Source organism: Kogia breviceps, chromosome 18 (genome assembly GCF_026419965.1).
Source record: "Kogia breviceps isolate mKogBre1 chromosome 18, mKogBre1 haplotype 1, whole genome shotgun sequence".
In the NCBI taxonomy this organism is placed as follows: domain Eukaryota; kingdom Metazoa; phylum Chordata; class Mammalia; order Artiodactyla; family Physeteridae; genus Kogia; species Kogia breviceps.
This window is the reverse complement of record NC_081327.1, coordinates 51,823,124-51,840,134: the sequence shown is the minus strand read 5'-3', so window position 1 is coordinate 51,840,134 and position 17,011 is coordinate 51,823,124. Positions and strand designations below refer to the sequence as shown.

General features: G+C 60.4%; 1 protein-coding gene across 2 annotated transcripts in view; it reads right to left on the bottom strand.

Annotated features, from left to right (window-relative positions):
- Positions 1 to 17,011, bottom strand: part of CMIP (c-Maf inducing protein) — a 240,068-nt gene that overhangs the window by 9,654 nt on the left and 213,403 nt on the right. For both annotated transcript variants that reach the window (XM_059046047.2, XM_067019834.1), the window contains 5 exons: positions 15,407 to 15,760; positions 6,466 to 6,531; positions 5,301 to 5,327; positions 4,951 to 4,999; positions 2,275 to 2,382 (listed from right to left, as the gene is read on the bottom strand). In XM_059046047.2, the coding sequence (XP_058902030.1) occupies positions 2,275 to 2,382; positions 4,951 to 4,999; positions 5,301 to 5,327; positions 6,466 to 6,531; positions 15,407 to 15,760 (604 nt within the window). The remainder of the gene's footprint in view (positions 1 to 2,274; positions 2,383 to 4,950; positions 5,000 to 5,300; positions 5,328 to 6,465; positions 6,532 to 15,406; positions 15,761 to 17,011) is intronic.

Below are 17,011 nucleotides of genomic sequence, written 5' to 3'. Positions count from 1 at the left end.
GGTGGGGTGGGGTGTCGGGGCTGGGGGAGGGCGTGGGGAGTCAGTGTTTACAGCGGGGACAGTTTCGGTTTCGGAAGATGGAAGTTTGGAGATGGATGGTGGTGGTGGCTGCAAGAACACTGTCGGTGCACTTGACGCTACAGAACCGTACACTTAAAAATGGTTCGGGTGGGCAGAAATGAACACAACATCGTAAATCAACTATACTTCGATAAAAAATGTTTTAAAAAATGGTTAAGGTGGTAAGATTTACGTTATATATGTTTTACCCCCGCTCCATACACACGCACAAAAGCCCCCTCTCCCGCCCCCGTCGGGACTCTGCTGACATCTGGCCCTCTGGGTCTTGGCACTGTCAAACCTGGCGGAAACTTCTCGGCAGCCCCTGCTTAGGCTGCACAGGCCCACCCCTTACACGCAGGGCAGGGAACAGTATGGAGCCCCGTCTCCTCTTCCCAAGCCCCCCGTGAGTCCCAGAGGTATTCTGAGTGACCGCCTGCCCCGGGAACCCAAGAACTGGCAAATTCTGCTCCATCTTGGGTTATCTGCAGGGCGGCCATTAAGAAAAATGTGTTTCTTTCTGGTGCATCTGGAGATGCGTGCCCAAGGGCAAGGGTCCCCAGCCAACAGCTGGGAGGCCCGAACACCTGGTGTGTTCTCCCCCTGACTTCATGTTAGAGCAAATGCCCTTCTGTGGTTGGAAATGGCAGCCTAATCAAGGGGACCTCAATCGTGCCACGTGTCTCCATGGAAACGACGCATCACCATCCAGGGGCTGCCTGCTTCCTTCCCCACGTATATTCTTTTCTGCTCCATCACCAACAACTCTGGCATACAAATGCAATCTCCCAGGCTGGGGAGCTGCCAGCTCCCTGACTTCTCTCTCTCACAGTCCCCGCGCCAAGGGGTGGGGGTGGGGGTGGGGGGGGGACCACGGGGCGTCGCCATGGTGAAGCTGTGACATCACAGCAGAGAAGCCTGTGAGAGGTGGTGCGGGCAGGCAAGGCCAGCGTTTCCAGGACACACAGGGTACTCAAAGGGGACACGTCAGGCAGCAGGCGAGGTGTGGAGAGCAAGTGCGTAAGGAAAGGAACCTAAAAATAAGCCCCTTTCCAGAGAGGACCCAGAGGCAGTGCTGGGGTCTGTCGTCACTGCGCACACACTGCCAAGTTCACTGCGGAGAGCGCTATGAGCTGCTCATCCCACTGAACCGGCTGCCCAGTAGGGATGAGAATAACCACACCCGTCACTTGTGCGCCCTCACTGCGCGCTGGGCGCTGGCCCGGTGCCTCGCATATAGCACCACAGGCAATCACCACGGTCGTCCCGAGACGCCAGGACTACGCTCCCCGTTTCACAGACGAGGAAACCGAAGCCCCGGGAGGCAAGTTACTGACCCGAGGTCATCAGGCTAGCGTGTAGCAGGGCTGCGACCTTAGCCACGGCTGGCCTAGGCTCGCGCCTTTCTCAAGCTCTGGAACATGAGTGACTGTGGAACGGAGTTGGTTTGGTCAGCAAGCGGGCTAGGTGAGGTCGCTGGCCGCCTAGAGGAGCATCTGCCCTGGGGAAGGGGCATCTGTGCCTCCTTTCGCAAGACGGGCACTCGCTGCTACTGGAAGAAGGGCCGGCTCTGGACAGCGTGGGCCTCGCCGAGGGAGGAGCTTGGAGGCCGGAGGCCTGTGGGACCTCGGGCAAGCCACTGCACCTCTCTGTGCCTGTTGCCCCACCGAGGTAGTTAAGGGAGAGGGCTGCCGTGAAGATTAAGAAAGATCGTGCATGTGAGCTGTCGGTCACAGTGCACAGGGAAAGTATCAGGAGTCACCAGCGATGTGGTTACTGGTCTGGTGATCTCAGCTGCCTCATCTCCAAGGGGGGCCGGTCATCCTGACCTTGGCGTATCGGGGCAAGGACCAGCCAGACGAGCTGGCGGATGGATCTGCAGCGCCTTCTGGGATACCTGTGCCCATGACGTGCTCAGTCCCTTGAACCAAGCAACGCGCTACTGTGAACCCGGTGGGCTTGGGCAGCTAACACCTGTGACGTCTGCAAGAGGTGGGGGGAGCCTTTGGCTCGGGGCCTGCTCAGCTAAGAGATGAGGAAGTGACGCTCGTGGCCGCCGTCCCCATCAGCATCTTCATCACCAGCATCCTTTCAGCCTGGACATCGCAGGGCTGGCCCCAGCGGGCTCGGGGCGGCTCTCTCACTGGTCAGGGGAGGGGAAGCCAACGCGCCCGCCCTTGGCTCCGCTCACTCCCACCCCCGCCCCGCACGTACCATGCTGGCGAAGAGCTCCCCGTCATCGTCGCAGGCCACCCCTCCGGGGCTGTAGAGCTGGAACCAGCCGTCCTTGCCGGCTCGCACGCTCAGCAGGCACGAGTGGACCTGCCGCAGGGGGAGAGCGCTTGGTCAGCCCCCGCAGACCCATGATGACGGGGGCCCGCGATCCGCACACGCAAATGGCAGAGGCCCAGACAACTCCCACAGTTAAGGAACTGGTTTAACTTAGTTTAGTGCAGACCCGCCCAGCCTTCTACTAAATTCCACGGACGGCCTTTTGGGAAAAACTCTGATATCCATAAACAGGGGAACTCCAGCTCCTCGGGACGGAGGGCCGGACCCTGGCTTGTTTACTTGCCCTGAATAGAGCAAGTCTGTGGCCAAAGCCGGGGTAGAGGGGCGCAAAGGGACCTCTGTGCCGCTGTCTCCTGTGCCTCTGATGGGGGCATTCTTTTCTCCTTTCTCTGTCTGGGTCTCTGTCCCCGTCCGTGTGTCTCCAATTCCTCTCTCTCTCTCTCTGCTCTCCTTTCTCTCTGAACCTCTGCCCTACTCCCTCACTTTTGGGGCGTTTGCCCCTCCACCTCTGGGGGTCTGCCTGCTTCCCTACTTCACCCTCATGGGTGCTGTCCCCCGGCTTTGCCTTTGTCCCGCCGATCTCTCTCTCTCTCTCTCTCTCTCTGTCTGGGACCCTGACATCCTCTCCTTAGGAGAAAGGGTCTCTGTCCAGAGTCGGGGGCGATTTCAGTGCTGCCCGAAGCACAGCTCTCTCTGTGGCTCTCCGCTTCCTCCCCAGGGGGCTCCATGCGTCTGTGTGTGGGTGGCGTGTGTGCAAACACGTGTACACATGTGGGAGGAATTCCACATCCAGCCCGGCCCTGCTGTAATTGCAGCGAGAGAGAGAAACCGAGGCCTTTGTTTCTCCTCCTCCTCCCCGTCCTCAGAAGAGAGCTGAGACAAGAGCCCCGTCATTTCCTTCAGGAGTGAAGGACGAGCCCCTGCCAAGAGTCACTTACTCACAGACATTCAGTTGATCACAACCCACGCACAAGTAAACAGAAAGCAGGGGCGGCAGGGCTTTGACTTCTCCCTCTGAGTTGGAAGACTACGGGACGTTAACTTAGCTACTTCAAAGAAACAAGGAAGCAAGAGTGTGCAGCTCTGTCCAACAGATACAGCAAAGAATTTGTAAGGAAACAACTATGGCTCCATCTGGGAGGGAGAAGGTGGGGGGGGGAGAGAGCAATGACGAGGAGAGGGGAGAGGGGAAGAGAAGCAGGAGAGGAAATCAGAGGAGGAGCCGGGCAGAAGCTGGAGGCGAGGCTGGCAAGAGGGGCCTGCCGGCGGGCCGCGTCCTCAGCCGCCTCCCGGGTGTTACCCGGCCTGGGAAATTTCCCTCCTGGCACTTGGCACTGCCGCTCCGCTCTGGCTTGCGGCTGGTGCCGCTTTTATTCATCAACTTCAAAGTCGGTGTCTGAAAGGAAGCCTCACTTTCCAGGGGAACCCTGAGACTCTTGCCTTCACGCACGGCGAGGGACGGCTCAGGTTTAAGAAGAATGGAGACCATCGCTGGTGCCCAGAGGTTTAAAAGCTCCCTGTCTACGGCTTCTGCCTGAGGGTCGCTTTTGGAGTCAGCTGTAGAATCATGGTGTTTTAGAACTAGATCCTTCTAGATCCTTCTCGAACCAGGCTTTGTAGTGTGGCCTCTTTAGAATATACTCTGGCTCCACCGAGAAGAACTCCCTCCCTCATCCCCCGGCTCTGCTAGGGGTGCACGTGTCCACCTCTGTCCCTGCCTGGGAACCGGACCCCTCATGCCCCAGACTCCGTGGGCACAGAGAAGGGGCCTGAGCGCCTCAGGGCAGCCCCGCCTGGCCCGCTGGGCACGCTGCAGGGCTGGTCCCTTCTGGAGCCTAACTCCCTGGGTGAGGATCGGGCCTCGGCCAACGTACCAGTTGTGTGATCTTGGGTATGTAACCCCAGTTTTCTCAACCCTAAAAGGAGGGTAATGCCAACGTAAAATGGGGATGATGGTAGCGCCTGGTCATAGGGTGGTTGTGAGGATTAAATGAGAAAACGCACGTGCCTGACACTGACCCAGCATGAGCACCCAGTGAAGGCTGCTGTTGTCATTACAGTGATGCGATGGGAGAACGGCTGGGGTGGGTTCCCAGCCCGCTCTGAGTCCTTGTTCCCACACAGGGGCTCTGGGAGGGAAGGCCGCCGCCCTCACCCTGAAGCCCAGCTGTTGGGGGCGCAGAGCGGCCCCTCGGGGAGGCCCTAGGCCACCACGCCCGGGAAATAACACCCGGCTCAGATCCCGGCTCCGACTGCTTCCCTGGCCCGCCGATACTCAGAACGGCAGGACCAGAGAGGAGGAGCCACATCTCAGAGCTGGTTAGGAGCCCCGGCGCCAGCCTGGCCCTAAAGCACGGCCCGTGCCCTAAGGAGAAACAGGCGGTGGGAAACACCTCTGGTGAGCCTCAGTTTACAGTAAAACACTCGCATTACGGGCCAGGCTTGGACACGTGGGTTGGGGGCTGTGTTTAGGCACAAGGCAAAGGAGCCTTTGTAAACTGTTACGGGTGCCCGCGGGGGACAAGGGGGCCCTGAGAGGGCCACACGCGCCCCGCTGCAGCCTGGACCGTGTGCCTGCGAGGGAGAGGGAGGCCTCACCTCTTGTCGCGGGTCTTCGGCGAACCTCTGAATCACGTACTTCAGTTCCCTGAAAGAGACGGGGTAGGGGCAGAGTCATGCCCAGGGTCCTGGCTGGGCTGGGCCGGGATGGGGGCGCTGAGGACAGAGCTGGGGAGGGGCGGGGCACCGGCTGAGCTGGCGGGATCAGGAGACGCCTGGATGGGCCTGGACACGCATCCCGGGAGAACTTCCGGGAGGAGCCATCCTCGCCTCCCAGAAGGCACGTGATGAGGCCGGGCCGGAAGGAGGGCCGGCTGCTGGGGGACGCCCGCAGGACAGAGGACTCTCGTCCCGGAAGAAGGTAACCAGGGCGTTGCCCAGATACTCACTTGGTGAACTTCTCGTGCGCGAGAGCTCTGGAACAGAAACAAAGGGAAAACCCGCAGTGAGCGGGGCGTTCGCAACAGCACAGTGACCCAGGGCCCTTCCTCTGGGGGCGGCAGGCTTTCTGCCTGATTCCAAGAATGAAGAAGACGTTGAGCGTGAGACACCGACATCGTGTCCGCACTCGACATGGCATGGATCGGAGGAAGGGGAACGGGCCGAGCTGCCCAGGCCCCTGCTTGCTCTAAAAGGAGGGTAATTCTAATGTGAAATGGGGATGATGGCAGCACCTAGTCCCGAGCCCAGAGTAAGCAGGAGCGGCGCTCCGGGAGGGCGCACGTGAGCACGTCTGCACGTGGGCACCAGGGACCCAGGTGTGCTTGTGAATCGTTCCACCACCGAGGCACGGCCGCGCTCATTACCACCACTCATCCGCGCGCAACCGGGGACCCTCCTCGGGGCCAGTGGCCTCGTGGGCCCACCGTCAGGTGTATCCCCGGAGCTGTGGGAACAGCGACTGCAGCCAACGAGACGCCACCGCTCTCAGGAGTCGGATTTCTCCAGCCTCAAATCCTGGGGGCTCGGGGGACCAGCCGGGCCGGCAAACGGGGTAATTACTGAGTGTAATGCGCCCCCCACCCCCACCCCCGAGAGCCGCATTTCATAAACACAGGCTCCCCGGGGGCTGCCTCCTGGGGCCTGGCTTCCTCACAGCTATCAAAACAGGCCTGCAGGCTAATTTAGGGCCTGGTGATGTCCACAAAGCCTTCTCCTCAGGCCATTATCTACCAGAGAGTTTGGATTTTCACTCTGGCCCTCGGAGACAGACAGACGGGAGACGCAGGTTTTCCTACGCCTGCCTGACGCACAGTAAACACCGCTGACGTGACCGCACGGGGGGGGGGGGGGGGGGAGGGCTTTGCACTCCCAGCTCAGTGAAGCCGTCATCTAGCCATGCAAGCAGGTGATTTCCCCATTTTGGGGGGTGGGCGTGAGCCTCCTCGGGGTCCCACAGCCGAGGACCAACACCTCCATCTCCATCTCCCGCTGTCGTCTGTGGCGCCCCCCGGTGCGTCCCGGGACCTGATCGGCCCCCCTGCTAAGGCCGGGGGGGCCGGCGGAGGTTGCCCTTTCAGGCCGGAGGGTGCTGGGCACGAGTGCGGGACTTACTCTTTGGGGAATGGAATGGGCTGAAGCAAGCTGGCCAGGGACGGTCTCCAGTCATCATAGTCCGACCTGGAACGAGAGGGCACGACGGTCAGGGCTGCTCCAGACAGGGGGAGGTTAATGGTGTGTTATCACACAGGGTCAAAGACGGGGAGAGGGTCTGGCGGAGACCACGTGGCACCGACTCTGCTCTGGTCACCTCGGCTCCCAGGGGCCCCGAGGGACACGCAGCTGGTGTCTGCAGCGTGGCCGCGAGGCCTGGTAAGCCTCTCCGGAGACTTCCCTGTGGCCGCCGAAGGGGCTAGTCACCCAGCTCCCCGGATTCCTCCTCCTCGCCACCACAGCCAGGTTCCCAGACCCTCGTTCCTTCTATCTTCCGGAGCACGGAGGGCTGTCATGGGCTGAAACGTGTCCCGCTCAGAGTCAGACGCTGAAGTCCTAACCCCAGGACCTGAGCCCAGGAAGAGGCGCCGGAGGTAAAACGAGGTCATTAGGGTGGGTCCTAATCCAACCTGACTGGAGATTAGGACACAGACACACACACAGGGCTGACCACCTATAAGCCAAGCAGAGAGGCCTCAGACAAAAGCAACAGTACCCACACCTTGCTTCCACAGTTCCAGCCTGCAGAACTGTGAGAAAATACATTCCTGCTGTTTAAGCCCCTTCGTCTGTGCTGGAACCTGGCCTAAGCAGAGGACGGCCCCGGACCCCAGGCCTAATCTGTGGTCCTATGGGCCTGGGGTTCCCTGATGTATAGAATTCGCTGTTTTTTGTTTTGTTTTGTTTTGTTTTGTTGGCACCGCCGTGCGGCTTGTGCGATCTTAGTTCCCCAACCAGGTGTCGAACCTGTGCCCCCTGCGGTGGAAGCGTGGAGTTCTAACCACTGGGCCACCAGGGAAGTCCCAGAATTCGCTGTTTTTCAACCTTCTTTTCATTCAGTTGGACCCCTCTGCCCCCGGCCGCCCCAAGGAGCTTTTTCAACATTTTCCTTCATTGCTCTCTCAGTACACTGTATCTGTTAATAAGCTGTATGTCTGTCTATACTCTATTCCAAAAAAGAGGAAGATCTTCTCACCCTCCCCCCGCCACCCCCCGAGAACAAACAATTCGCCCTCACCAACAATGCACAGTTTAGATAACCCCGGCGTAGGAACTGTTCCCACCCCTCCTTCCTCCAAATAAAGTGATGATAAAGTGGCAGCCTTCAGAATCCAGCTCACATCCTGCAGTGTTCCGAGGAAAGATGCAAACGCCGGACACACAGAAAAGAATTCCCAGAAAAGCCTGCTGGCCTGAGATAAGTTCTAACAGTGGTACCAGCTGAGGGCTACTAAGCACTTACCAGGCCGGGCAGTGGACACAGCCCGGCTCACTGAGTCCTCAGAACAGGCACCTGAGGACAAGGGTGTCGCACCCGCCCTACAGGTGAGAGAGCAAGGCCCCTCGTGCCTCCTGAGTTCAAGCAGCTAGGCCGCTCAGAGCAAGGATTCACGGCCGGGCCCTCGGACTCCAGTGCCCGAGGCTGGCTGTGTGCTTTACGCTGCCATGGGTGGATGTGTACAGGGAGACCAAGTCAGGACGTGGACACAGACCCCTTTCGACCTCATACCTGTGGGTCACTGGTTTTTGCAGCTGGCTCTAAACCCCTTCCCTCTTTCCCTCCCACCTGCCACTGACTGACTTATGGTTTCCAGAAAAATCCAGAAGTAACAGGAGCAAACACTGTAGACAGCACCTGTCTCGAGCCAGGAGCTCTTCCAGGCACACCCATGGATCAGCCCCTGTGTTCCTCCCAGAGACCCGGTGAGCTGGAGGCACCTGCCATCCCCATCCTACAGCCAAGAAAACTGAGTCTCGGCGAAGACAGGCACTGGGCCAAGGTCACACAGTCGGTAAGAGCTGGGGTGTGACCGCAGGAGCCCGGCTGCCGTGTCTGGGCTCCTACCCACCAAACACCACATCTCGTGGCCCCTGTTTCCACCTGCAGAGGAAGGCCTGTTCCCTTTCTCAAAAAAGGGCACGTACTCGTTTTTCTTTTGCTTTAAAAAAATATGTTCAATGTAGAAATGCCATTAAATACAGGACTGTTTAAATCACCCATAATCAGAGTGGGTGTCAGAGGAGCTGTGGCCGTGCCTGGTGTGCAGGCACCTGCTGGGCTCCCGGACAGACACAGCCCGGACCATGGCTCACTCCGGAGGAAGGGGACGTGATCAATGAACAGCGTGTGTCACTGGGTCCAGGTGCTCAGCTCAGTGGGAGGTCGGGGCAGGGGTCTAGGTGAAAGCGTCTCCCCAGCCTGGAGCTCGGCCTCCTGAAGGCTCTGTCATGGCAGCTCACGCAGGACCAGGGGGAGGACGAAGGGGTGAAGGAAGAGGAAGAGGCAGACAGACTTCTTTTCTGGCCTGGGCCCTGCCCAGCTCCAAGTTTGCAGCTGGCTCCTGGACTTGCTCCAAATGTCCGGTCTGACCCATTTCAGGGTACATGGTGGGTGTGTTGGGCAGAGACTGGGAAGCTAGGAGCCTGGGGCCTGGCCAGGCCCACGGGATGGGCGTGGCATCCCCGCGGCCAGCAGCTCGCCTGCCAGGAGCCCCCTGAGAGGAGTGCCGGCCTCAGGGCGGGCAGGCCAGGCTGAGCCGGGGCGGAAGGGAGAGCTGCAGGCCGGGCTGTGAGAGGCCTGAGCCCACCTGCAGGAAGGACAGGATAGCCAGGCCTTCCTGGGCTCAGGGAGGAAGGGGAGTGTGAACCAGGTGCCTTAAGCATCCTGAGGGCCTCCGACGGGCCTCAGGTGTCAAGCAGCACACATTGAATCCTATAACCCCCATTTCCAGATGAGAAATGGAGGCCCAGAGAGGTCAGGACACCTGCTGAAGATCACAGAGCTCATGAGGGGAGAAGCCGGACTTGAACGAGGCTCCGTGAGCAGGAAATCCAGCCCTCTGGCCTCGGGCTGCTCTCCGCGAGCGGTTTAGAGCCTACGGGGCTGAGGACTTCCTTTCCCTTGCTTGGCGGGGGCGGTGGGGGGGGGAGGCGTAGGTAACACCAGAGACAAGCTGGGCCGGTGAGGGGTGGACGTGGGAAATGAGGGAAGAGTGGTTCCGAGGACTCGGGGCGGCCGCCTTGGCCCGGCAGAGGCAATGCACACTTGGTAGAATTTGTAACCCAGCTTGACAGGTGCTGTGAAACCAGAGCTCTGAGCTGTCTCGCGGACAAGGTGCTTCCTCCAAGCAGACCATTGCCCCCGATTTCACGGAATCGTCTGCATGGCATGGGGAGACCACACCAGCCTGAGGGCACGGGGGCCAAGCAAGCCTCTGAGAAGCCGAAGCCCCCAGCACACGGGTCTGGCACAGGCAGGCCTGGCCCTGACGGCTGTGTGATCGCAGCGCCCAAGCTGAACCCTGGCTCTGTCGCGGCCACAGCCTGGAGCATGCTGTGTGTGGCTCCCTGGGGTGGGGTGCTGGTGGGGCCCTCAAAGGGGCCCCTGGGGGTGAGCTAGGGCACAGCGAGGCCTGGGAGACCAAGGGGAGGTCCATGGCCTTTCTAGAAGACCATGAGCGAGGCACCTAACGCAGCCCAGGGTGCCAGAAGGGCGTGTCAGGGGCACAGCTCATTCTGTCCTGCTCCTGCCATCACACGCACGAGTATCTGCTCCCTCAAAAGGCAACTGGCTGGCCCAGGGATTAAAATCCAAGGTGACAGGGCTTCCCTGGTGGCGCAGTGGTGAAGAATCCGCCTGCCAAGCAGGGGACACGGGTTCGAGCCCTGGTCCGGGAAGATCCCACATGCCGTGGAGCCAACTAGGCCCGTGCGCCACAACTACTGAGCCTGCGCTCTAGAGCCCGCGAGCCACAACTACTGAGCCCGCGTGCCGCAACTACTGAAGGCCACGCGCCTAGAGCCCATGCTCCGCAACGAGAAGCCACCGCAACGAGCGGCCCGCGCACCACAACCAAGAGCAGCCCCCGCTCGCCGCAACTAGAGAAAAACCCGCGCGCGGCAACAAAGACCCAACGCAGCCAAAAATAAATAAAATAAGTAAATGTATATTCAAATGAAAACTCCAAGGTGAGAAACGAGTGGCCTTTATATCTGGCGTTGGGGACCTGGGCGAATCCCCTTCTCTGCCTCGTCACCCCACCAGGGACGCTCCAGGGCTGCAGGCAGATCCACTGGCCTCAAACGCTCCGGGCAGTGTCTGGGTTCCACATAGTGGCCACGAGCCCCAGGAAGCTGCATCTGAAATATGCCAAGCTGATCCGTCCACCTATACGCCCACATACACTAAACGTACACACACGTGTGTGTTTCTGCTGCTCTGCAGACCTCATGCAAAACCCTCGCCAGAAGCCCGAGCACGGAGATGCCGACCCTGGAGACGGGGGCGCCTGTCCCTGCCGCCAGCCCGCAGGCTGCCAGGCGGCGTGGCGAACGCGTGGCACGCACGAATGCGCTGAATTCTCGAGGCAGCCCTGAGAGCCAGAACGCACGGACAGGCGCCACCATCCTTATTGCACGACTGGGAGACCGAGGCCCAGAGAGGCGGACTCGTTGTCCAAGATCAGACGATCAGTTGAACGGTGGGGGAGAAGCCTGGACCCCAGTCTGGCTGACGTTCAACCAAGGAGGTGAGGTGGTCCTTCCAGCCCCGTCCCCGGGCACCCGGCTCCCGCCGCCGAGTCCCACTGGGAAGACGGAGGCTGGCAGACGGTGAGCGGACCTGCAGGGACGGCTGGCACCGGTGGTGTCTGGGGCCTGAGGACCCGCGCGAGGACAGAGATGCTGACTGGGCTCCACCCCACCCCGGAGCCTCATCGGACTCCCCCCACACTCACGGGCTTCACCCTGGCCGCGGCGGTCGCCTGCAACCTCCTTCTCCAACTCTCTGCCTGCTGGAGGCTATTCCAGCCACGCCCTGTCCGCCAGGGTCTCCAAGCCCCCAGACAGTACCCCCCCCCTTCCCTGCACTGAACTCCTGGCGTTTCCGCTCAGCAGAGCTGCGCTATCTGGCTGAGCCAGTCCTTCACGGAGCAGGGCGGTCCTGGGCGATATCCCCGGCGCCCGCCTTCCACATTCTAGTCACTGTCATGCTTCCCGGTCACGAGGACACCCCCAAGTCCGTCTGCATTTTCCCTAAAGGCCCCGAGGGGTGAGGCGTCTTCCAGCCGACCTCCAGCCCACCGAGGCCTCTTTCAAAATCCATGTGTTTGCAAAAGTAACAAGTAGCCAGATTCGAGCTGATCAGAAAACAGTGGATGTGCCCATCTCTCCCTCATGGTGGCGGCTCTTTTCTCTTCCTGGACGGAAGGGCGTCCCTTTGCCTGGGGCCACACGTGTGCCAGGAGATTCCCACACTCCATCCCACCGGGCAGGCAATGTTGCTGCTTTGAGAACTTGGTGCTACTCGGATTCAGAGGGACTGAGAGCGGGGGTGGCGTTGGATCCCCAGCATTTAGCACAGAGTCTGGCCCACCTGAGTGTGCAGTCAGTGGTTGATGAAAGAGTGCATAAATAGGTGGGTAAACAAATGTGTGAGCCGCACACACGTGCCCAGGAGGCTAAGAGCTAGAATCCAAACAACTACAGGCCAAACCTGCTCTGTCCCGCTCCCAAGTACACATTCTTTCCAGCGTACCACCCAGCTTGGGCCTCACAGGGTGATGATCTCAGAGTCAGCCTTGACCTGTGCTGGGAAGAGTGTTCCTTTTTTGAGTCTCCAGGGAACGTTTTGCAGTTTACGTTACTTTCCAAAGGTGTTAAATTCTAACTGTTGGAGGGCCCTCTGATGGGAACACCACGAATCAGGGCCCCTGTCCATTCTCTCGGGATGGAGCGGTGCCCGCCTGCTCCTGTGGACGCGGCCTGCCAGGCTGGGCCCAGGCCCTAAGCATGGCTTCTTTGGCCCCCACGATGCACTGACCGGACCCCTCAATTCCACATTAGAGCCTCTGTCCTTCCAATCTTTACACATTACTCTCATCTGGGGAGCCGTCCTATTGATAACAGCAGTCCACTCTCGCCAAGTCCTAAATTCTCCCAATAGCCCCTCTGAGGAAGACACCCATTTTACAGATGAGAAAACTGAGGCCCAGAGAAGCCAAGAACACTGCCTGCAGTTACACAGCAGACTAAGTCCTATGGCCGCATTTCCTCAATTCTCAGATGCACGCTTCTTGCAAACTGAGTCTGCACTGAATGCCACATTCGTGGTTTGTTTGTTTGTTTTTTTCCCCCTCTCAAAGTGCTGTTATTAAATCGATGATGTGTCTTCCTCCCAACGGTACCTTAAAATAGGGGAAATACAGTTGTAGTCAGAAAGTGTAGTAACTCCCATCTGCCCGGTGTCCATGCCTGCAAGACACCTGCTCTGTGCTGGGGCCCAAAGCCATGCCCTCTAATGGCTGGGGGCAGCTCGACTCAGAGAGGGTGGGTAACCAGCGCAAGGTCACAAGCTAACACTGACACCCCCGGGCCCTGAACCCGGCAGTCTGGCTCTGAATCTGTGCTTTTTCCAACGTGTCATGCTTTGGAGCACTTCGAGCTGCTGGGGTTTTGCGGGTTTGACACATGTGAGGCCCTCCAGTGGGCCAGGGACTCAAGCAGGCAGCAGAGTTAGAGAAAGAAAGCTGCTAGGAAAAGAAGTGACCGGGCCCAAATCGTGCTCTGCGCTCCCGCAAGGTGAAAAAGGCTTCTGGACGTATAAACCCTGCTTCGTGGAGATCTCCGGGTGGGGCGGGATGTGCTGCCCTGAGCAGTGGTCAGGAACACCGCCCAGCGCCCAGCAGGCAGCCTCTGACGGGCCCCCTGACCCCCACCCATGACCTGGCAGCTGGGCAACGCGGGCAGGCAGGAGGTCTGGAAGCAGATCAGGAAGAACAGAGTCCTCATTCATGAGCATGTTTATGAAGAAGGAAAAAAAATGTGTGTCAACTGCACGATGAAACTCAAACCCTTAGGGTTTAATGAGAAATACGAGTCAGGGTCCGAACTGGCAGAAGGTCTGGGAGTTCCAGGTGTTGGCGGAAAACAGCCGGAGTCGGGGCCGCAGGAGGAGAGCCGGGCCCGGCCAGATGAGGAGGAGATGTGGGCCGCGGCTGGCCGGTCCCTCGGAGGGCTGACCGCCGCCCTGGGAGACAGCGGGGACTCCTCCAGCCTTCAAGAGACTGAGATGTGTTCTCGGAGATGGTCTCTGAGCAGAATTTTGAATCTGCTTTAGGTAGGGATCTCGCTAATCCGGTCGTGCCCTCAGCTGGCCTCGGCTGCCGGAACCACGGGAGGCCTCCCCCTCTCCTCTCCGGGGCCAAAGCAAGGGCAGAGGAAGAGTTTGGGGACGCTGCATCCAGAGTCACCTCCAAGCACGAGAAGCCACCGCGTAACGTGTACGCCTGTGTGCGCACACGCGTGCTCACCTCCACAGACACCACGGGCCTTGCTTTTAGAGCGTGAACGGGGGCACCCCTAGGCAGCTCTCATTCACCAGCTCACCAGGCTGCGGACCACGAGCACACCCCGGGCAGCACCCCGTTCACGAGGGCAGAACGGGCGCCGCAGAGACGAGCAACACCGACGAGCCCCAGGAGGCAGGCCCCCCAGATCGAGGGGCCCTGAGGCCCCGACATTAGATAAGCACCGGGCGTCGGTCAGACGCGACCACGCCGTCATGCCCCCAACCCCTCGGAAAAGCCCACGTGCCACCACCAACTGCGCCGGGCAATGCCCACCCCCGCAAGTGGCGCCAAGTCCTGCTCTGCAGGACAGAGAGCTGGCGGGAGCAAGTGCGGGAGGCATCTGATCTGCTGGGTTCTCCAGGCCCAGCTGGTCCACAGGACTGCAGAGCTCGGCGCGGGGCGCAAGGGAGTGACAGCAAGGCCCTGAGCCTGGGGCTGAGGCCCAGGAGCACATAGTCCGAGACGGGTCTGGGGTGTGAACGGTGGAACTGGAAAGACCCTTGGGGGTCAAAGACTAAGACCCCCCTCCATTCCAGAGTCACACAACTGAGGCTCAGGGAGGGGCAGGCACGGCCCGAAGCACTCAGCTCAGAAGCACCAGCCAGAGCAGACCGGGTCTCCGGCTCCTGCTAAGAGCTCCTCCCACCAGCCAGGCGCGTGGAGCCTGATCGGCGGTGCCACGCTCCCTGCCCCGCCCGGCGGGTGAGGCTGCACGGGGGCAACTGCTGGAACTTGACGGCAAGTACACGCCACACTCACGAAGCGTGCACGGACCATGTGACACGGAAACACACCCACACGCCGGCTCACAGGCATGTCTGCACACGTACACAGAGAACATACACACACACTCCAGCTCTCGTGCACAAGTGCTCGTATCCACAATGCTGTGCTCGGAGCCGCTCATGCACCGAAGCGGCACGGGCACCCAGACACACCTGCACCTGTGGACTTACACTCACAGGCACTCAAAACACACACACTGCCCCTATAGAGAAACCCACATGCCCCCCATACCCAACTCCTGTATGCAGACACACAGACACACGCAACGCACAGCAACTCGGGCGATCACCCGTATGCTGCTATGCCCTCGTACATCCAAAGCCACTTACACTCACACGGGGACAGCTACAGATTCAGAGTGAGCCCACAGCGTACACAACACGCAGAGGTGTCCACACGCTCACAGACGTCCTCGGGCCCCGTGCGCTGAAGTGCATCCTGGCAGGCGTACGCGCTCACACGTTCTCAAGCTCACGGACACAGGCGGGGACACCGTGCTCGTGCCTATCCCCTAGACACGCGTCCAGATCCTCGCGCGTACACGTACACACACAGCCCCGCGTGCACACCCCCCCGAGCAAGTGCCCTCGCACCCTACATCTGCATCCTGTGCACCCACACTCAGCACGCCCGCCCCTGCACGCCTCCAGCCAGCTGCAAGCCCCCTCCCCACCCCGAGGGTACCAGGCGGGCCGGGGGGCACTCACAGCAGCTTCAGGATCTCCACGTAGCAGCCGAGCGTGCGGTCGGCCTGGGGGCCCAGCTCGATGCTCATGGTGCTGCAGGCGGGGCTGACCATGAGGCAGTCGATGAGGTTGGGCTCGCTGTCGTTGCCCACGCTGGCCGTCAGCGCCGGCTTGGCAGTGCTGGCGGGCTCCACCTCCACGTGGATCTCGCTGGAGGCCACGACCACCGACTTGAGCCGCGCCTCGGACAGCGTGGCTTCCTGAGACACCAGGTCCGGGCTGGGGTGCAGAAGGCGCAGAGGTAAAGTGGGCTTCCGGTCGCAGGGCTGCTGGCAGCCGTTCCGGATCTCCTTCAGGCTGGGGGAATTGTCGCGGCTGGGGGAGAGGTGGAGAGGGCCGTGAGCGAGGGCCCTGGGGGCGGGTCACAGAAGCCGCGAGCTGCCACCTGGTGGGTGCTCCCAAGCGCCAGGCTGCACGCGGCCAAGGGCCCCGGGACCCCCACGGCGGTGCGGTGAGCTGGTGCTACTGTATCCCTCCCCGCCGGCGAGGAGACGGGCTCCCTCAAGGCCTCCAGACAGGGAGAGCGGGGGATGGCACCCAAACCGGGCCGCCTGTCATCGAGGCACGTGCTGTACTCCCAGCACATAGCAGGCGGTCGACACGCTTGTGGAACGAGTAAGTGATGTTAACCTCTACACGAGACCCGTAAGGCCCCTGGCGTTCACCTCCACCAAGACGCCTTCCCTGGCCACCTTCCGGACACACCTATGAGACCTGCTAGCAGCGATTCTGCTTCTAGTTGCTTCCTCTGGTCTAACTGTCCCCCTCCCCCTAATGTCCTCGGGGCAGGGCCCAGGCCCCACCTCTGCGGCCCCATCCCTGCTGGGTGAGAAAAGTTCAGCTTCTGCCCTCCACCTGGGAACACCCTTCAAAGGGATCCCAAACCCCAGATGCTAGCGCCCTGGCGTCTGCACGTCCCTCCTGTCTGCAGCACCCCACCACTCTGGGCTGACCCCCCCCACCCCGCCCCTCGCGGCATCTCCACCGCCTAGAGGAACGATGCTTGTGCAGGGGGTTAACAGGTGTTAGCTGAGGAAAGGGCGCTGTGGTCATTGAGGTCACATGTGTTTGGGAAATGCTGGGCCTCTTTACAGCAGGACTTGTCAGAGCTTTGAGTCTGGGTAAAGCGCCTCCTCACTGGATGCTTCCAAACATTACGGGGAGGCGGGTCAGGACGGAGGTAACTCCGGCAGTGGGCTTCCTTTGTTGGTGCCCCTGGGCTGGCACGGTGCTCAGTGCTATATCACACAGACATGCTCAGATATCTCTGAATGGTAGGTATTACCATCTCCACATTACGGGGGAGGAAAGATGCTACCAGAGGTCCAATGACTACCTGATGACATCATGGCTCGTAAGTGGAGAGGACTGGGATTTGAAACCAGGTCTCTGACTGCATGTCCAAGATCCTGCACGACCCCACGCGGCTCCTCCTCCCCCACAAAGCCTTCCCTGATTTCTTCCACCCGCCGCTCTCACCCTTCCTGCCCCTGTGCCAGAACCTTCCACCCCTGGCTGGACGCCAGCGTCCCTTGAGGCACTTCTAAACATCCTAAGGTCCCATTA